This window comes from Epinephelus fuscoguttatus, linkage group LG7 (genome assembly GCF_011397635.1).
Source record: "Epinephelus fuscoguttatus linkage group LG7, E.fuscoguttatus.final_Chr_v1".
Taxonomy (NCBI): Eukaryota; Metazoa; Chordata; class Actinopteri; order Perciformes; family Serranidae; genus Epinephelus; species Epinephelus fuscoguttatus.
This window is the reverse complement of record NC_064758.1, coordinates 28,928,804-28,949,786: the sequence shown is the minus strand read 5'-3', so window position 1 is coordinate 28,949,786 and position 20,983 is coordinate 28,928,804. Positions and strand designations below refer to the sequence as shown.

The window sequence follows — 20,983 nt, the reverse complement described above, 5'->3', positions numbered from 1 at the left end:
AGTCAGATTGATATGTGCAATCACATGAAAAGCCCTCTGCGGTGGGGCTATCATGGTCTAGTAGGCCTGCAGGTGTTTTTGTGTATATGTGTTTTGGCCAAATGAGAGCTGGCTGATGCGTTTGCAATGGAAATCCCTCATCCATAATATGCCTCAAGTGTAAACAATAGGACGAGAGAACAGCAACTGCCAGGAAATGCATGTATTCTTCTCCGCTGACATTGATGCAATTTACATATTAAGTCTGTGCTGATGGTGTATTCATTAGATTTAGAGACTATTAAGAGGTGTAACATGATTATAAAAGAGGGTCTAATTACTCTGAATGTGTTATGTGTGATTAAACAACAGAACATCTATGTGATAATAAATTCTCAACATGTCTTTGGGAACTAATTTCATCACTTGCGCACATTCACTTTCAATACAACATTCGTTTAGATGCTCAGTTTTCAGTATGTCCCCTAAAGTCTACATGCAGATACAACATGCTTGCTCTTTGTTCATGCTGTCGCCTTGCTGGGGTGAACAAAGAGTCAGAGGGATTCGGATGATTGACAGGCCTGCGAACTATTACAGACAGGCTCCGTTTCTCTATCTTAAAATCCTAATCATGCTTGCCAAGGGTTTTATTAGTATATGAAGGCTCTTTCTTTGTTGCCGTGAACATCGAGTCAATTTTAGCTCCAAAATATTTGCACAGTTTATGATAATGTATGATGATGGCATCACATAAATGGCAGTACATATTTCATGGAAAATATTTTCTGTGGAGTAAAAGACATCTAATCATTTGTTGGCAAAGCGAATGATAAGAATGCCCATTTCCACATTTCCACACATTTGGCAGTATAATGACATCTGTGATTGTTGTTTCATTTTTAAGTTTTTTTCTTTTTTTAACTGTGCTGCTTTCCTCTTTTTAAACACTGGCTGTCAGTCTGGGAGACGTTCCTCTTTCTTTAAACTTTTCCTTCCTCTTTCAAGTATTGTTCCCAATAGAGCTCATGCCCTATTTAAAACCATAATAATACAGGCTAATGTAACCAGTCATTCATATAAGCTCAAAGAGATCTTAACAAAGAAATGTCATCTTTGTGTGAGGCTGTTTCGCCTTAAGAGGGGAAAATAGGAAGTCAAGGTGAAGAAAAGTCATCTCAAGGAATCTTTTGCAGTGCATAATGTTGGAGAGCAGGGCGTCGATCGAATGGCTGCTCCACAAACTCACCCACCAATGCTAGCTGTAACTGTAGCATATAATACGGTAAAAGCTCCATAATATATATCATATTGTTTCCAAGATTGCTGCAACATTAACTGAGGTAACAGCAGAGGTGAAAAGTAACTAAGCACATTTACTCAAGTACTTAAAGGCAGTTTTAAGGTACTTTTACTTTACTTGATTGTTTCAGCTGTATGCTGCTTTACAGTATACTTTAAGTCCACTACATTTCAGAGGGAATATTGTACCTTATTCCTCCACTACATTTATATGATAGCTGGGGTTAATAGTTAGATTTTACAAACAAAATACATGATCAGTTTATTAAATATGATGCTGTGCTATAAATGAAAGGGACAGTTCACCCCAAATCAAAAGTACATATATTTCCTCTTGCATATAGTGCTATTTATCAATTTTGTTTGTTTTGGTGTGAGTTGCAGAGTGTTGGAGATATTGGCCATAGAGATGTCTGCCTTCTCTTGAATATAATGGACGTAGATGGCACTCGGCTTGTGGTGCTTAAAGTGCCAAAAAAAAATCAGAAATCGCGACCTGATTACTCAAGATAATCTATAGACCTTGTTGTGAGCGGTTTCATGTAGCAATTATTTTCTTTCTAAGGAACTACACTCGCCACGAGTGGACGAGAGGCTGGTGCTCATGATAGCATGAGATGTGAACATTAATGGCGTCCTCCTCAGCTGAACTGTAACATCAGCTAGCTAGGTGAGCTAGCAGTAGATGCACGCTTACCTCTAAATTGTGATACGACTGGCAAGTGTAGTTCGGTAGACAGAAAATAGCTCCTACATGAAACTTCTCACAGCATGGTCTGTGGATTATCTTGAGTAAGTGAGTCATGATTTCTGACAAGAGACATTGCTGTTGAGTTTTTCAACTGAATTTTTTGACACTTTGAGCACCACAAGCTGAGTGCCATCTACTTCCATTATATTAGTGAGAAGGCAGACATTTCTACGGCTGAATTAAAAAAATTAAATCACTACAAGTGAGAGGAAAAGCATGATTTTTGGTTTTGGGTTGAACTGTCACTTTAAACTATTCAACAGTATATAAAGCAGGTAAAAATGTGCTCCACCTCAACATTAAAATGCTGCTTACATGTTAAAGCACCAGTAATAATATTCCAATCATAAAATACGTATAATAATGCACATCATTATAGATAATGATAAAGCTAGTTATACTTTTACTTAAATCTTGATAGTATGTCTTTTACTTGTAACTGTTTATTTTGAAGTAAAAGCAGAAATGCTGCTCTGTAAAATAAAGGTGTACTTCTTCACAAGCACAGACAGGACATTAGCTAAGTATACCTTAGCTATAAACATTTGACCTGACAACACTTCATCCTTGACCGTTTGAACCCTTGAACGCTTCAACAACCACATGCTTGCATCTTGTGACTAATATCCCAGTTGCCTTTGCTCAGCAGCCTGAATGCACTGATGCAAATGCACATTACTGCAAACTCTGTGCAACGTGGCTGTATGATAAGCCTTTTTTTGTATTGATAAAGCAACATGAATGCCGTGAAAAAAGAAGAGATGAAGAAATGTTTTGAAGATAAGATATAACACTGAAATCATTCAAAAACAGAACTAAGCCACACTGCTGTTAATTATTTCAGCACAGTTCTTTGAACAAATGTAACCTTTAGACTGTGAACAGTCCTCATCTCAACTGAACTGTGTGACTTTGACTTTACAAAACACAAGCAGGAGTTAACCTTTTCAGTCACAACTTCTACATTTTGCAATCGAAGTCTGTTACAATAAACTCCATGTAAAACACTATGAAGCACAGACAGAGTATCAGAGAGATCTCTTAGGGGTTGATTTAACTTTAGTTACTGCGGGACATTAATGTAGGTGGACGTACCTTTGTGTTTTGTGTTCTTAATCATCACAGAGACACATTTTCATAGAAACAGAACAGGCTCTGCAGATGTCTTCACTGTCTAAGTTTTTATGGCCAGACAGACTCTGAGGTTAGATTTTACGATAACTTTGGGCCGTTAATGTCTTTCAAAATTTCTCTTGTGTGTCTTGTTCTTTGTTTAATTCACTTTGTTGCATTCTGTCCTGCATCATTTTATTCTTTGCCGATTTTTTTTTAGATCAAAGTAGGCTCATTCTCTGTAAAGTCATTTCCGATATACTTGTGATGAAGGGCTCAATAAAAAAAGACTTTTAAACCAGATACAATGGATTTTATTAAAGTGTGCTTTGAGATAGAAACATGTACCAGCTGTAAATTGTCAAATGTGGTAAGTCTTAATTATGTCTGAGTAAAACTTTTGTACTACATGCAGAAAATTACAAATGAATGAATAAATGTACTTTTCATGTAACACTGTAGTGTCAAAATAAAACATGAAGGGCTGTCGTGTTCATTAGCTGATAGTTGCTATGCAAAGCAATGGGAGGAGGAGAAGGAGGCAGTGATATTAAACTATGCTATTGTCTAGCTGTTTCTCGTGTCATCTTAATATGAAAGAAGCCACAAACAAAGACACCCAGGAAACGTCCTCAAGGCCAAAATGGCATAGAAATTCTCTGGACAACATACAACATTTTCTACAACCTGAAAAGTAATGATGCTAATGATTTCAAGGTGTGGGCTGCACGGAGGTGCAGTGGTTAGCATTGTCGCCTCACAGCAAGAGCCCTCCGGTTCAAACCTGGGGTAGGGGGAGCCCCTCTGTGCAGAGTTTGCATGTTCCTGCCGAGTCAGCGTGGGTTTTCTGCAGGTGCTCAGGCTTCCTCCCACAGTCCAAAGACATGCAGGTTATAGGTTAACTGCTGACTCTAAATTTGCTGTAAGGTGTGATTGTGAGTGTGAATGGTTGTTTGTCTCTATGTGTCAGCCCTGTGATAGTCTTGCGACCTGTCCAGGATGTACCTCGCCTCTCGCCCAATGTCAGCAGGGATAGGCTCCAGTCCCCCCACGACCCTGAACAGGATAAGCGGCTATGGAAAATGAATGAATGAATGATTTCACATACTGTTACACATCCCCACACATACTCAAAATGCTAACACCCCCCCCCCCCCAACATATTCAATTCAATTTTATTTATAAAGCCCAATATCTCAAATCACAATTTGCCTCACAGGGCTTTACGGCATACCACATCCCTCTGTCCTTGGGCCCTCACAGCGGATAAGAAAAAACTCCCTTTAACAGGGGAAAAAAACAGTAGAAACCTCAGGAAGAGCAACTGAGGAGGGATCCCTCTTCCAGGAGGGACAGGCATGCAGTAGATGTTGTACAGTACAGATCAACATAATAAATTTGCAGTAATCCAGATGACAAAAAGATACATAATGAGAGGACGAGACAGAGAGAGAAATTGAGACTGAGAAAGACAGAACCAGAGGGAGATGCAGGGCAAACAGTGATGAACAGCTACAATAACATTAATTTGATAAAAAATATGCATAAAAATGTATTAAATAAAACAAATAAACTAACAAAATTGCTTTTCTACAACAGGCAACCACACACCACTGTCCAAAATAATTAGCAAATGTAATTGCAATTATAAATAAACGTTTTAGTGCTTATTTTGCTAATATTATTGTTACCACTATTAAGGTGTGCTGCTGTCCTGTGTGTGGTTTGTCCAAGCGGTGTTGCTGTACCCCAGCAGAACTTGGCTCACGGCATATTCAATTAACTGTTTTTATTGCATTGTATTTGTCATATAGCACATGTGAAGATTGTGTAAAGTGTCAGTCATTTATGTTGTGCTGCATGTGTAATTTATGGAGACAGTAGTAGCTCTCATGTATTGCATATTCGTATAGTGTACTTATTAATTCATTCATTTTCCTTAGTTGGGGGTCGCTGGGGGGACTGGAGCCTATCCCAGCTGACATTGGGTGAGAGACAGGGGACACTCTGGACAGGTCATCAGACTATCGCAGGGCTGACACATAGAGACAGACAACCATTCACACATTCACACCTACGGGCAGTTTTAGAGTCACCAATTCACCTGCATGTCTTTGGACTGTGGGAGGAAGCTACACCCAGAGAAAACCCACACTGACATGGGGAGAACATGAAAACTATGCACAGAAGGGCTCCCCCACCCCTGGGTTTGAACCAGGCGACAATGCTAACCACTGCACCACTGTGCCGCCCAGTATACTGAATAGCTGTACTTCATTTTGATAATCAGTACAATAAAGTAGGAAATGAGTTTTTAAATTGTGGGCAGGTTTGGTCCCCCTCAATGTTGACTCCATGGCTACGGCCCTGTGTTACTAAATAGTGTTGCATGTTCTCAGAAATATTAAGAAGCTCTTAAAGTGCTGGAAACTGTACAAGAAGCATAAATGCAAATGAGTTTTTTCTCAACCACACTGCTAGACAAAAGGTGTTCTCTGTTTACCAGCAGGACAAAGGGACAAAAGGTACTCCAGTCGCCACCGTTCACCTCACGAGTTCCCACTGAAAGTTAAACACTCACTGATTGCCTCACTCAAGGCTGGGATACTAAGTTGTGTATGTAATTGTGAGGCGATTGGGCACAGTGCAACCAAACACTCAATGCAAGTGTCCTCAACAGTTTATCTTTTCACCTGCATGTCTCCAAATAAAAGGGAGGCGGAGTCATGCTGGTACACACGATTGGCCTCAACCTGTAGACCTGTCTGCGAGGAGGACAGAGGGAGGCAGCAAGGGAGGGGTTGCCACCGACATAATTACAATACAGAGCAGTGAACTATCTGCAGACTAACTAAACCAGGGAGATCTCTGTTCCCTTGGCTGTGCCCAGATACTCCACTTCCCTAAATGCTAGATATGTGTCCGCGGCGCTGAGGGGAAAGCGCATGTTTAATGGCATTTTGGAAGTCTCCGCGGCGCTCTCCGGGTAGAAGAGGAGACATTACGGCGCGAGTTAGCTAACGTTAGCTCGCTAACAAGGTCAGTTTGAATTTTGGGTTCAGTCGCTGTTTGAGCAGCGGCTTCGTTAGAAATGCCATCCTCGTCATCTTCGCTAGCTCGGCTCGCTTACAGAATAAACGCTGGCTCCCGTCCGCTGACAGGACAGGTAACCAGCTATTTTTGTCATCTGCATACTCTCTTGACGTTAGCTTGTTAGTTAGCCCCGCTCGGTGGCTACCACCGCTCAGTCCGCTCGGTCTTTTCGACTTTGCTGTTCGACGGTTGGAAGTGATGGAGCTTGGCTCACATTAACACAGCCTTATGGAGGGCTTTTGTTGGTAACAGCAGCAGTAGCGCGGGCTGACTGCGCTAACGTTAGCTGCAATATTTTCAGAGAGCTAGGCGTTTGTGTGGCGGATGCCCCGGCAGCAGCAGCAGCAGCTCGCTGCTTGTTCCGCCTAGAATAAAACAGGTGCATCTCTGCGCTAGCGACGGACAGATGCAGGATAGCACTAGTTACTGGATTTGCCGTTTGTCGTTTTCTAACCAGTTTTGGGGCTTCGTAGCCTCACAAATGTAGCGTTAACTCAGTGTGGGCTGTTAAATGATTTATCAAGGTTGAACGTCGTAGGTGGCGTTATCATTTACAAAGGCCTCGTCTACATACTCCAGTAGAAACGGGGGCAACTGAAACGGGCCCGGTAGCTAACGTTTCAGTTAGTTAGCTAACGTTAGCTGGGAGACAGTAACTGGCTACTGGGACACAAATGTCAACCGTAAAAGGTTTGATAGTTAGTGATAAAGATGTCGGTGTTTTGTTTAATGACACGATTAAAACATCATTTGTTGTAATCAACCACAGGCTATCTAACGTTTACCGTTGCTGATGTTAAACTGAGAAGGGCTGGTTTAACCTAACTTATGATTAACTGTTAGTTAGCGTGTATTTCCCAACGTGTACCTCCAGTAGCATTGCTTTAACCTTATGTTGCCATGTAACTTAATATTTAGAAATGGTGTGTGGCTAGTAATGTCACAATCATCAGCAGCTGGAAATCAGTTTACATGAATTAAAATCAACTGGTAACGTTACATCATAACAGCTAATACTTAGAAGTGTCACTTGTTTGGAGGCTTTACACAGCAGAGATTTGTTGTTTTCTCCTAAAACTTTACTCCTTAATGCTTTAGATACCCCTGAATTCACAGAAACACACCAAACAAACAGATTTGTTGTCTTCCAACTCTGGGTTTTGACAGCCTACAGTAGTTTTCCTGTAGCGTTAAACAACTTGCTCCCAGGTCATCAAGCCAGGTTAGACTTTTCACTCAGCCAAAGCCGAGTTTGTGTTTTCTCTCCACATATTTCATTACTTGGTTGAACAGTGTAGAGGGCAACACAAGGGAAACATCCAATTGCAAAGCAAGCTTGTCTTGTGGATATGTTTGTTATTCAGCTCATGCACTATCTAGAGGCTGCTGGATGTGGTACGTCAATTCAATTGGCCCTGAGTGCCACTGTGCATCGGAGCCCTAATTATTTTTGATGGTTTTAAAGTTTTAACTACTGTTGAACTGCAGACAGCACGGATACCGTGGTTGTAAAGGGTTTCGTCCCCCCCCCCCCCCCCCCCAGTAGTGCAGGCGACGTTGTGAAATGGGCAGAAATCCCCCACACTCATGCCTGTGTCATTGCACTGTTTATCATACATAAAAAGGGCTTGTCAGAGAAACAGTGAGGTTTTAATAGGTGATCAGTGGAAAATGAGGCACTCAACACCTAAATAAATCTTGTAAACAACACTTTTATATAACCTTTGTTTTCGTGCTTGGGCTTTTGAAGCTACTTGTCTTAAATATTTTAGTGCCCTATAGCTTAGCCCCACTGCTGCTGGAAATTGTCATGATGATAACAATGAGTCACAATTATCCTCTCTATTAGTAATGTGCAATGTGATTAAAGCAGGTTGTGTTTTTCAACAAATTAGCTTTGTGTGTGCTCCCCTCTTAGAGTGATGGTGATAGAGTACAAAACATTTTTTTATGATGTTAAGGTCAGTCCTCTCAACAACAGGCAACATGGCCTCATCTTGTTAAGCCATGTTTTGATTGTCGGCCTTTCCCTCAAATGACACGCCGTCATTACATGCTACATTATGCATGTTTTATTTTGATATTGTTTTGTTGTTTGTTTGAACAACGTGTTGGAACACTGCAAATCAAAATGAATAAAACGTTTCATATTTCTTAATGAGATGTTGTTTGGATTGGATTCTAAATTACTCGCACACTGTGAAATGAGAACGTGATAAAATCTAGGCCACGTTGTGGAGTGCTTACTTTGATGCTCAGATGTCGCTTCCCTCCCTTCTCCACATGCGTGTTTGTGTGTGTGTGTTTGTGAAGGGGTGCAGCCTGAGGTGAGGTGTGCTCATTCTGAATTAAATTAAGCCTATGGGTAAAACCTATTTTCATGTTAATGTTTGCGTTTTACATATACACGCAAATTGATAGATGAATATGTGTTGCCTTTACACTCAGCTGGCATATTGTAGATTCAGCTTCTTGGTATTTGTTTTCCTTTTTTGTCTAGGATCTTCAGTCAGAAGAGGGTTGTGCAGGGTGAGTGGGTGATGGGGAATAAATCCCACTGAACTGACTCAGTAGATAAAGATGCCAGATAAGGTGCATGTCTCAACTTGGTTAATGGGTTAGGTGAGGCATGACTCAGAACTCCCCGCCTAGTTGTGAGTAGGTGGCAAAATGTCACATTAGCAAAACAGATTACCAATGTGTTACTACTTTTTCATGTACAGGGTGACTTTTCTTGTTGATATATCTTGGTGTATGAAATGCTATTTCTTTGATCCATCCATCCAGCAAACTACATGCAGAGTACAGGGAGCCCTGTGGATGCGAATTGATTGTATGTTCTTGTTTTCCCAGCTGGCAGTCTAGTCATAATAGTCCACTACTGTGCCAGGAACATCACACCGTATACCCGCATTAGATATTAATCATCCTCATTTACACTGGAAGCCAAATACATAGATTACACAATATGGTTTGAGTTGTTTTGTCTTGCATATATTAGCCTACTTGTTTTTGTTTGCCGCTGACGTTGGATGATCTACTGACACAATTGATTTTCCCAGCAAACAAATAACTGACTGTAGCTACCTTAGTATGTAGGTTTTTGTCCAGTGATGAATCATACGCTTTCTAATGCAAAAGCAGTGCGTTGGCCTGTCTCAATAGCTTTGGCTGAGCTGTACACCACTATCTAGATACTGGCTCCGTACAATTGTATGGTCAGATCAGAACAAGGTGGGCAGTTGTTGTAAAGGGAGTGAAGGAGGGAGACTTTACTTGAATCCACAGAAACTAAAGTTGCAGAAGTAGCTGTTAGTGGTATGAATTTGGCAGGTTAACAAATGGCTGAATATTGATTTGTCAGAGATAATTTGAACCACACGATTCATAGTATTGTAGTCTGTTTTTAATTGGCTTTTTCAAAGGTAGGTTATCTTTGTTGAAATACGACTAAAGTGGCCAAACATTCAGTGTATCTCAGCATCTTTTAAATTATGAAGTCAACACACAGCTACAGAAGGCTGTCTTGTTATAAGCCTTAAAAGACACAATTGCCCCTCACGAGGTTTGATGCCAATGTCTTGTAAGCCTTTAAACTTTATCCGCTTTATTCTTGTCCTTTACAACATGATATAAGATGAAATTAGAGGTGTGCACAGAATCTGCAGGATTTCCAGCCATTACCACCAATTCCCACAGAGTTTCGGATCACACCCACCTGCAACAATGTTTTCTATTGAAAATATTTCTGCCCCATTCAGCAGGGAAAGTACAGTCACTCAGCTGTTTAATAAGCTGCCTTTTAGAGTACATGAATTGCAAACAAGCCTTATTAAATGGGTTTTAAAGGTTAAAAAAACTGCTTCAGAGACTGGGAACTAAAATGAATGAAAATGTGAAGGATTTCGCCCTTGTTTTTTTCTCTTAAGAGACTTGATGTCATTTCCCATAAGAACAGATACAGACCAGATGCTGGAATGTCATATGTCAGAGCAGCAGTGATAATGTTATTTTAATGTTTTTCAGGTTTTAAAAAAAATGTATATGTTTGATTGCCTGAGTAGCGAGAGTGAGAGAAAGAGAAAGCGGGTGGATGAGTGAGAGAAGCAAACTAATCTTGTGAAGCTTAGCTTTATTTGCCACAGCATTCAGAGGTATACATTTTACTGGCAGACCATGCATTTGCGTGCATGGATGATTTTAATAATGACTACTTCTCATTTTGTTCATTACATTTTATAGCTTATCCCAAAACAATGTGGTTGAGCGCCTGCTCCTGCCTGTATTAGGGTAAATACATGTACATTTTGTGATTGAAGCATTTGTATTGGTTCCCAGGAGATCCCCATCCCATTGCAACCCTCATTTACTGGCTGTTTCTTGTATGAATCATCCAAATAGTATGGGGGTGGGTTCAAACAGCATAAAACATTCTTAGAAAGATGTTTTTTTTTTTTTTGTATAGACTGACTGATTTCATGACGCAGGTTGTTGATCAGAATGTTGGGCAGTGAATGACACGCATTTGCCAAGACCCTCTGTAAGAAGGCGTCGAGGTTTGGAGCAGTTTAGAACAGGCAATATTTTGTATAAATTGACGTCACAGTCTTGTGCCAGTCAAGCATTAGGATTCCAGGCAATTGGATGACCCTCCTCTGCCCGTTTCTGAGTGCTACAGGATTGAGGTTGGCTGGGTCAGCACAATGGAGACTCTAATTCCAACCCCCAGGGCACCTAATTAAAACTTACAACCAAGACAAACAACCTTTGACACTCGTGCATCTCATGAGAATCGCTATTACTGAAAATGCCATGACAGAAGTGAGGATCAGTAGGAGATCAATGTGTCCTTTTGCTAATAATGTTTATTGCTTTAAAACTACATGTGTAGAATCTAAATAGAAAATGGAAATATATTGTTTTTGCTGTTGGCACACATAACTAATTGCCTGCATTTGGGATCAGTGTTTTTCAGCCAGTCCTTGTGTGGTGATTTATTAATTCCAAATATTGCTGCAATTATAAATTGTAGTGGGAAGACAAATGCTGTGTCCAAAATCACTCCTTCCTTCACACGTTCACTAGTCCTTATATAAGAGTAGACACAGAGGTTCAACTGAAACTGTCTGTGTCTCTCTAATTATAAACAGCAGAAACTAGTTTTGCTTTACATGTGTTAAAGGAAAACTTCGGTATTTTTCGACCTGGGCTCTATTTCCCCATGTGTATGTGTGCGTATGATTCATGGGTACCACTCGTTCTAAAATTGGTTCAGTATTGAGCCGCGAAACGAGCTAAAACGGTAATGGGGGCAAATGCGTCCCGTATAAAAGTGATTTTTTTTTCGCCACTGACCGGTTCAGATCGCCAGTGCTATCTCTGTAAATAGCATATGGTAGCGGCCCTGGGGCAGTGGTGAGTGTGAATGAGTGGAGTCAGCTGTCAGTCAGTGTTGGAGCAGAAAGGCGGAAGTTGTCCCCGCTTGGTAATGTAAATGAGTATGTGTGTGTGAAGTGTGTGTTTTTTCGCCACTTACCGGTTCAGATCGCCAGTGCTATCTCTGTAAATAGCATGCTAACTTAGCCTTTCCCTTACCTCTGGGCTGTGTGATGCGATCTTTGCTCCACTGTGTCTGTAGCTCTCTCTACTCGTGGGACAGCTGTTTTGAGGAAGAGGTGTTTCAGGATTGGATGTTTTCTCTTCTTCGGCTGGCAGTAGTCATCTTGGGAGAAGTGAGCACTGCAGACCCGATGGTCTGCAAGGCGCAGTGTCTGGAGAGGAGTGTTAGCATCCATTTGTAGCACAGCTAGCCACAACTTCAGCCAGGGTATGAAATTAACAAAATATTTTGGGGGCAATTTTGGCCTCCATGGTCTAAAAAATGGGGGCATTTTCAAAATGTTTGGGGGCCATCAAAAAATTGTAATTATGTTCTAACAATAAGCACATTAAAAGCAAAACCAACTAAGATAGTGTCTTCACTCTTCAGTAGAAACCACTATAAATGAAATAAATAATTGGTTACATAAAGGTATGTTGCAAAATATCACTCAGATTTCCTGTAATTTAACCAGTTTAAATGTGATGATTTAACCATTAATCTACTGATAGTAGTACTAATGTTTCACCACATTACAGTTACTTTTACTGTTAACAAGGCCAAATTACTATAAATTCCTTAGATGCAATCCTGGAAGTAAGTTAATTTAAAATTTAACATTCATGTAGACACAGATCACCCAAGAAATAGTTAATTTATACTTATGGTACAGCAAAGCCCCCTCCCCTTCTCTGTCAGATTACTCTCACGTAATCAGTGCAATCTCGTTGTCTGGAAAATGAGTTGTAGACGTGACGGTAAATTAATTTAATGAAAATAAAATTATACTTTAATGTCAGATTGTAATATTGTTAAAATATAAATACATATAGTTGTTTCGAAAACTTGGGGGCATTCTTGGATAAATTGCAGGCCAAATGGCCCGTGGCCCTTGCTAATTTCTGACTCTGACTTCAGCATCTCGCTGTCCGACAAAGGCAGCCTGTGAAAGCCGTGCGGGGTGTTGCGCCACATCCTGTTCTTGCGTTCGGGAAAAAGGCCCGTTTATTTGAGCACTCCAAACACTCCGGTAACACTCCAGGGGGTAGCACGTAAAAGATTCCATCCTCTGACTCTTCTAGCGTAACACACACTTCACACACACATACTCATTTACATTACCAAGCGGGGACAACTTCCGCCTTTCTGCTCCAACACTGACTGACAGCTGACTCCACTCATTCACACTCACCACTGCCCCAGGGCCGCTACCATATGCTATTTACAGAGATAGCACTGGCGATCTGAACCGGTCAGTGGCGAAAAAAAATCACTTTTATACGGGACGCATTTGCCCCCATTACCGTTTTAGCTCGTTTTGCGGCTCAATACTGAACCAATTTTAGAACGAGTGGTACCCATGGATCATACGCACACATACACATGGGGAAATAGAGCCCAGGTCGAAAAATACCGAAGTTTTCCTTTAAGACAACGTAACAAATGAATTACATGATTAAAAATTTGCTTTAAGTCACCTGTCAGTAATGACAGCCATGTGTAGACTTTGTAAGTGAATCATGTTTTAGAGACAATTTAGTTTCTCAGTATTGGCAGGGGGGAAAAACAATCCGTGATTGCTTCTTCAATTGTCAAGAGTTGATTGCCAATGGGCACAAGCCTGCTAAATGTAGTCCACTAGATAGTAAGGGGAGTAATTTCGGACACAGCTAAAAGTATGTTGCACTAGGTCTTTTTAAAGTAATAGAACAATTGTGCTGCTTCTTCATACTCTGCTATAGCACCATGTACCATTTTTAAACTAGCGTGTTCAATGCATGATACTCAATTTGTGCAAAATGTGTTGGCAGTATTTGGGTGGGAAGATGTGTTGAGATCACTTAGTATGAGATAGTATCAGCTAGGGCTGGGAAATATACCTATTATATTGATATTGTGATATAAGACTTGACGTCATCTTAGATTTTGGGTTTTGTAAAGTCTTAAGTGTTGTCTTTTCCTTGTTTTAAAGGCTGCATTATAGTAAGGTGATGAAATTTTTGAAGTTACCAGACTGTTTTAGCCTTTACCCACTTAGTCATTATATTCACATTACTGATGATTGTTTATCAAAAATCTCATTGTGTAAAGATCTTGTGAAAGCACCAATATTCAAGCCCAATATTGCCGATAAATAATACAAAAATATTGTGGTACTTGATGTTTTCCATATTGCCCAGCCCTAGTATCATCAGAAACTTTGTGTAAGCAGTAATACTACTACTGATATTTTTTATAGTCGTTACTTTTGTCACTATGTCACACTCATGTTTATTTCTTTCTTCGTTTTGTCACACAGCTGGCTGACATGGCTGTCTAACAGGGTGCCAAAGAGCTCTTCATGGGTCACAGAGGACAACAAAGAGAAACCACTGCATCTGTGAGCATAGCCAATAATTAGGGAACCTGACCCACAAGCATATCATCAGACTGACGTCAGTGCATGTGGCCTCTTAAGTTGTTCATAGACATCTGTTGGGCAGCCCAAAGGCCTATTGCTATGCACTATAAACGGAAAGACATGAGCTGTGGGGATGCTGGGAGGAGCAGGCTTCTTTCGTGCAGGACTATCCCTCTGGTAATAGGGCTTCTGGTGACCATGGCCCAGGGCACTGTGCCAGAACAGCAAGAGACACTGGTGGAGATGATATCTGTGGAACTAGAGGCTTCTATGCAGTCCTCTGTGCTCTCCGAGCTCCAGGCTGCAGCATCTTCAGTCGGTGAGGGGCCGCCTACAGCTATCCCAGATTCCTCTGCAAAGAGTGGGGGAGTGCACACTGGCATCCCTGACTCCTCTGCAATCGTGGGCCAGGTGTTCCAGTTGAAGGTTCCACCGGGACCTGCCAATGCAAGCTGTAATGTCCATGTAAGTACACTGAAGATGAAACATAACAGGGAAAATTTAATGCTGAGATAAATCGAGCGTTGATTTTTATGTGGGAAAATATTTGGCATGTAACGTCGAGTGCCTCATAATGTAATGTTAATGTGGTGGTATTTACAAATAATTGCATGTAAATTATTTAACATCATCTGATGAGACTGGAGTTAATCAGTCATTGAGTATTGAAAAAAGAGACTTGGAATAACAAATTGGGGAATAAAGGGGGACTTTGTTGTGATGCTGATGAACTGAAGGTCTTTTTTTTTTCCTTTTTATTTGGGAGGTGCCTTTTTATTAGACCCAACCCCAGTATTACTTGTGTACTACTGGCTTGAGGGTTCACAATAGACTGTCATAAAAATATATATAAAATGTATTCTTCCCTTATCTTGATGTTAATGCTGAATAAAAATCTGAACTTCACCTTGCTACAGTTCAAGGTTTAAAACATTTTTCAGGACTGAATTTAAATTATATTGGAAAAATACTGTATTTTGGCTGTAGCTACACTCTGTAAGTGTATAATAAAGATAAAAAGGGGCTTGAGTATAGTGGAGAAAAAAACAAAATAAGAATTAAAGAGAATGTGAAAAAATTAAATATCTTTTTATCTTTAATGTCCCTCATGGGGACTGCAGTTTTTTTTTCTCTGACACATAACGTATGGTATTTATCCCTTCACTTTTGATCACTGTATCACTACTGATTAAAGCTGACTTTGGTGCAATTTGTTCCAGTCTGACTTATGAATGAGATGAGATTATTATTGGCCCAAGTGGTGATGCAGAATGATATCCTGTCATACAGTAATAACTCAAAATGAAGAGTGATGACTCACACAGTTGTTATGAATAGAAGCTCACGCTGCTTCCTGTTCATATTTGGTGGGATTTGATAAGCTGAATGGAATTTGTAGAGGGGTGGGAGCCGGGGAGATAGTGAAAGCATTTCTGCTTTTACGCTAGATATTTAAAGGTTTTGCATTCAGCTCCTCTTTTTCTTTTTTTTTTTTTTTTTCATTTTTCTAGTTCCTGTTACACCAGCAACTTGGTCAGAAACAAACACAATTAAATACAGGGTGATGTGTACGATACAGTAATTGATTCACAGTTTTAGCAACATATCCTAGTAACAACTTCAGTATTGCCAATACTTTCTGCTTCTTCTTTTTTTAAAATTCCTTGCCAAACTTGGTGGGTAAATTTAGGACATCACTTGTGTCCTGGTAACTTTTTAATGGCTATTCATAATTATTTTTGAAGTGAATTATCACTTAATGAAATAAGTAATGGCTTTTTCATTGTCAGACATCTCAGAAGTATCCTTGTAATACAAAAAGTAATAGTGTTTTTCCTTTTCCTCCTGTAGCTCACTGAAATGGGAAAGGAGACTTTACCCTCCTGGCTATATTGGGACAAAGAGAGCTGCATTCTGAGAGGCTTGGCCCTTGAGCAGGATAAAGGTGTGTATCATATCTTGGTGTCTGGAGAGGAGATAATTGAGAAGACTGGCAGCCAAGTGTTCCCCAGTACGGTCTTCTCTATTGAAGTGTACCCAGAAGAACGGGCGGACACTGAGCCAGCTCTGCTCACTCTACAGTCTGATATCAGCGGCGTCCAGCCCTTCACCTGTGGCTCTGAGGAGCTCGTCACTGTCCTCACGGTCATCCTGGATGCTGACTTGACAAAGATGGTTGCTGAACAGAGGGTTAACTTATTGGGCATCATGAGAAAATTCTCTCATGTGCCCCTGGAGCACATGAGGGTGGTCCCCGTTGTCAATAACCGCTTATTTGACATGTCTGCTTTCATGGCTGGACCAGGGAATGCCAAGAAGGTGGTGGAAAATGGGGCCCTACTTTCATGGAAACTTGGATGTGCCCTTGATCAGGGCAGTATTCCTGACATTAACAGTGTTCAATCCTCAGCAAAGGATGGGACCATGTCTGCCAGGTTGGGATACCCAGTGGTTGGTTGGCACATTGTCAACAAAAAGCCCCATGGCGTGAAACGGGTCAAACGGCAGTTGTACAATACTCCCACTCCAGTGCCCTCCCTGCTTCCTCCAACAACTCACCCTGAGCCTCCTGTACGTGTCATTCCCACCCCAACTTCGCCCTCTATTGCCCCAGCAACAGACAACTCTGCTCCCCCTGTCCGAGGCCCTTTGCCTCTTCCGGTGAAGCCGACAATGAGGGTCAGAGATCAGATAGCTCACACACCTGTGTTTGGACCTCCCCAACCCACAAGAGTACTAGGAACTACAAGCACCATCCCTATTCAGCCTACCATGACCAGGCCTACAATTGTGGAGGCCACTGCTTCGCCAACACCACCAAGCACCACCAAAAGACCCAAACCCTCTGCCACAAAGAAACCCAGGAAAGTCAAAACCACCACTCCACCTCCCCGGGAGCCCAAGTCCACCACACCTAAACCACCCAAACGCACCACTCCTCTCTCTTTGGCTCCAGACTCAAATCAAAACCCAGAAATCCGTAACGCCATTGATCAGGTGAATGCATGGGTTGGCACATACTTTGAGGTTAAGATTCCACCTGATACTTTCTTTGACAAGGAGGATGGTACTACTGATAAGTTGCGTTTGACTTTGAAGAAGACTCCCAAAGAGGCAGTGAGTGAAACATCTTGGATCCAGTTCAACAGCACTATCCAGCTTTTGTATGGCCTTCCAGAGGAGCAGCATGAGGGGAAACACGAGTACTTTATGCTGGCCACAGATAAGGGTGGGAAGAGCATCATGGATGCATTTGAGGTGCAAGTCAACCGTTGGTCTTCTAATGACAAACCATCAGTGGTGTTTGCTGCTCGTTTTCATGGTGACCCCAAAACTGTAAGCAATGATGTCCATAAGAAGATTCTTCTGACCAAAAAGTTAGCTTATGCCCTCGGTGATCGCAATAGTAGCACAGTTACCCTGAGAAACATCACTAGAGGCTCCATTGTGGTGGAATGGACCAACAACAGTCTCCAGCAGAGTCCTTGTCCAAAGGACCAGATCACAGTTCTCAGCAACAGGATTTCTGAACCCCAAGGGACTCCGAAAGTAGCTTTCATCAAAGCCATGGAGCCTGAATTCAAACCCATTAACATTTCCATTCGTGGCACCAATAAATGTCAGAGCTACATATTCATCCCACCAGGAGAGGTGCCAATGCCTGTTCTTCCTACGGCTACACCTTCACCTGGGACAGGTCGTAGGAGTACTGACGATGTTTACCTACACACTGTCATTCCCGCTGTAGTGGTAGCTGCCCTGCTGCTCATAGCCGGGATCATTGCAATGGTGTGCTACCGCAAGAAGCGCAAAGGGAAGATGACCATAGAGGAGCAGGCCACTTTCATCAAGAAAGGAGTCCCCATAATATTTGCAGATGAGTTAGATGATTCCAAGTCGCCCCCGTCCTCCAGCATCCCTCTTATCCTTCAGGAGGAGAAGCCCCCACTTCCCCCTCCAGAGTATCCTAACATGGCTGGCCCACACAGTACCCTGCTTAACCAGGATCTGCTGGAGGAGTATTCTGTTTATCAAGATGATGATCCTAATGCACCTCCTTACCAGCCCCCTCCACCATTTACTGTCCCCATAGAGGGCAAAGGCTCTCGCCCCAAGAACATGACCTCATACAGGTCACCACCTCCCTACGTGCCTCCCTAACGCACACTAGAGCTTTCAGTTTGGAAAGCAGGTGCAATGTAGGGATGCTTGTTGAAAACTACTACAGGAGTAATTTTACATGTGTTCAATGAAATGGCTTTGACTTTGTAGAGGAGCAGGCAACCATACCCACATATTTGACCATCATGGATAAGACACTGTATCGTACAATTCAACTACTGGCACAGGGCAAATGGATGGGGAACAGTTTGTTATTTCAGCACTCTTTTTTGTTGTCCTTCAGATCTGCTTTTGACTTCTTGCATATTCTTTTTTTGTCTGTTTTTGCCAAGAAGAGTCAATTTTATCTTCAATGATGTACTATTTCTATTGTATAGAAAATAATAAAGAAGCAGGAAAGACTGAAGCCCACAGGGCCTTTGAGCAGATGTCACCATGACAACAGACTTGAGGCTCTCCCTCACAATGTTAATCTTTATGAGTTCTATATCACTCTTATCTGTCCTTCAGCTAGGTTTACTAAGATTTTGCACCTGTTATTTCTAGAGGGGAATGAAATACAAAAAGCCAAACTGAAAGCATGAAACACTTTATTTACACAGAAATCTGTTTGTTTCTTAGACTTTGATCTCTCCCCGTTCTCTCCTATGCTTTGCTCCCTCTTGACAATAACATGCAAACCTTGCACTTATGCAAATTCTTGTTAAACCTTGCACTATGTGTCTTGCGCAGAATTGAACGCAGTAAGTGGTAGTCCAATAAGGAGAAAAGATTTTCTTTTTGTATCCTTGAGCTCACCACATGACTGAGATTCCTCTGGTACTTGATCACAAAGGACATTACACTGATCACGCCTGTTGTAGATGTAGCCTAATTAAGTTACAAAACAAATAATGACTTTTTTTTTCTTTTGTTAATGTGTGTGCCACTGAACCTGCCTGTGAGAAGACTGGTTTTGCTGTTGCCAAGGTGATGTCTGTGGTCACAAGGCAAACCTTGCGGGGTTGCTACAACAATAATGAAGGGTCCAATGGAACGCTGTGGTTCACAGCAGGGTGAGAATTGGCAACTTAGTCAATGAGGTGGATCCACTGTCTTATATTGAGTTGGTTTTGTTGGTATGAGGGGTGGGTGGGCTTAGAGTACTGTATTATCACTGCTCTGCCTCTAGGTGTTGCACTCTTCTGTTCAGTGCACTGCCTGTTGTCAGTTCAGATGAGGCATGGGGACAAGGGGATGTACATATGTGTGCCTGTGAAATTAAACAACTCCATAATGTTAGTGTTTTATCAGTAAACCTAGTCGGGGAAAGGGAGGGCCAGAGTGGGAAATAATTTTATTTTTTAATTGTATGTCTAGATTTATGATCACAATCATGAAGAAAAAAAAGAAGACTTTATAGTTTGTGAGGGTACAAAAGAACGTTTACCTGCCCATCACAAAAAATTAATGCATTATCTCAATATGATGGGGAACAAAGAAACCACAACAATATGTGAATTATGTACATTTCATATCTGATATCACCATAAGAAAAAATGGTTAAAAATCTAATGTTTTTACTGAGTTTTTGATACAGTCTTAAACTTGTTTTATGAAAATATATTAATAAAATGTAATACTATTTGTAAAGCCTCAAATATGGTGTATAGTCCCTTTTTTATTTTAGAAAATGGAATTGGATTAAACATGTTTTCAATATGTTTATAAGGTTTATTAATGGGCAGATTAACACAATTTACCAAATCAGTTAGATTACAGTGTACAGTAAATTCAATGTGTTGATAGAATACAGTACATATTGTATTTACATGGTCAGAAGCATTAAAGGGGAACAAACAGCCATTATAAAACACTGATATTACTCTGTTTTATACTGCTGGTGGCTGCTGTGACAGTATAATCATTATTATGGCGGCTATATGAACATGATGGTAAAAACACTGCCACCTGCTCGTGTATGATGTGGTGATACGAATGGAATATAGAATTTTGCAGAACATTTGCTATCTAAATAAACATGCGGCCAATTTTGAAATGTATTTTATGCTAATTGTAAACACCAACAAGACAGGGAAACTGTCATACCTTTCTGACTTCTTTTGTCTTCCACTTATACATTATTCAAGTACTGTCTACTTGAATGGCAAAATCCATGACAGGATTTCAGTGAATGTTATTCTGCTCACAAGAGAATTGCAGCTGGCATCAGACAGCATATTATGATTTGGTAGCTAACTAGTTATACTGTTAAATAACAGCTATCGCTAACTCCATAAATACAGTAACTGTTCAAGTGGGCTGTCATTTGTGAAAACCCGGTGCCAGTCAGCATGCTTGTCTATTCCTGGTGTTAGGGTATGAGTCCAAATTTAACTTCTGAGCTCCCTTTGTACAGAGAAGAAACAGTACAGTACAATAACTTTGAGTGTTATTATAATTGGATTTCAGATAATGCGCAGTATAGTGTTGTTTTACTTGGTTTATCAGATGTGATAAATTATTGCTGACTGTTCTGTTCTGACGGTTCTGTCTTTGCCATTGTTGGCTGCTCCAAGAACCTGGACTTCAACACCATGAATTCACCATGAATACACAAGCATTGAAATCCAAGCAGGTTTTC

General features: G+C 41.0%; 1 protein-coding gene across 2 annotated transcripts; it reads left to right on the top strand.

Annotated features, from left to right (window-relative positions):
• Positions 1-5,902: 5,902 nt before the first annotated feature.
• LOC125892138 (dystroglycan 1-like) lies at positions 5,903-20,000 on the top strand. Of its 2 annotated transcripts, none has more exons than XM_049581928.1 (3): positions 5,903-6,184; positions 14,137-14,703; positions 16,090-20,000. In XM_049581928.1, the coding sequence occupies exons 2-3, from the start codon at positions 14,281-14,283 to the stop codon at positions 18,397-18,399; spliced, it is 2,733 nt and encodes a 910-aa protein (XP_049437885.1). In that variant the 5' UTR covers positions 5,903-6,184; positions 14,137-14,280; the 3' UTR covers positions 18,400-20,000. The 2 variants fall into 2 exon arrangements, with proteins under 2 accessions (XP_049437885.1, XP_049437886.1); XM_049581929.1 differs by lacking the exon at positions 5,903-6,184 and adding an exon at positions 6,189-6,311.
• Positions 20,001-20,983: the final 983 nt, after the last annotated feature.

Coding starts and splice junctions, on each gene's coding strand:
- LOC125892138 (XM_049581928.1), top strand. CDS start 14,281: ATGTGGCCTCTTAAGTTGTTCATAGACATCTGTTGGGCAGCCCAAAGG. Junction 14,704..16,089: donor ATGCAAGCTGTAATGTCCAT/GTAAGTACACTG, acceptor TTCCTCCTGTAG/CTCACTGAAATGGGAAAGGA.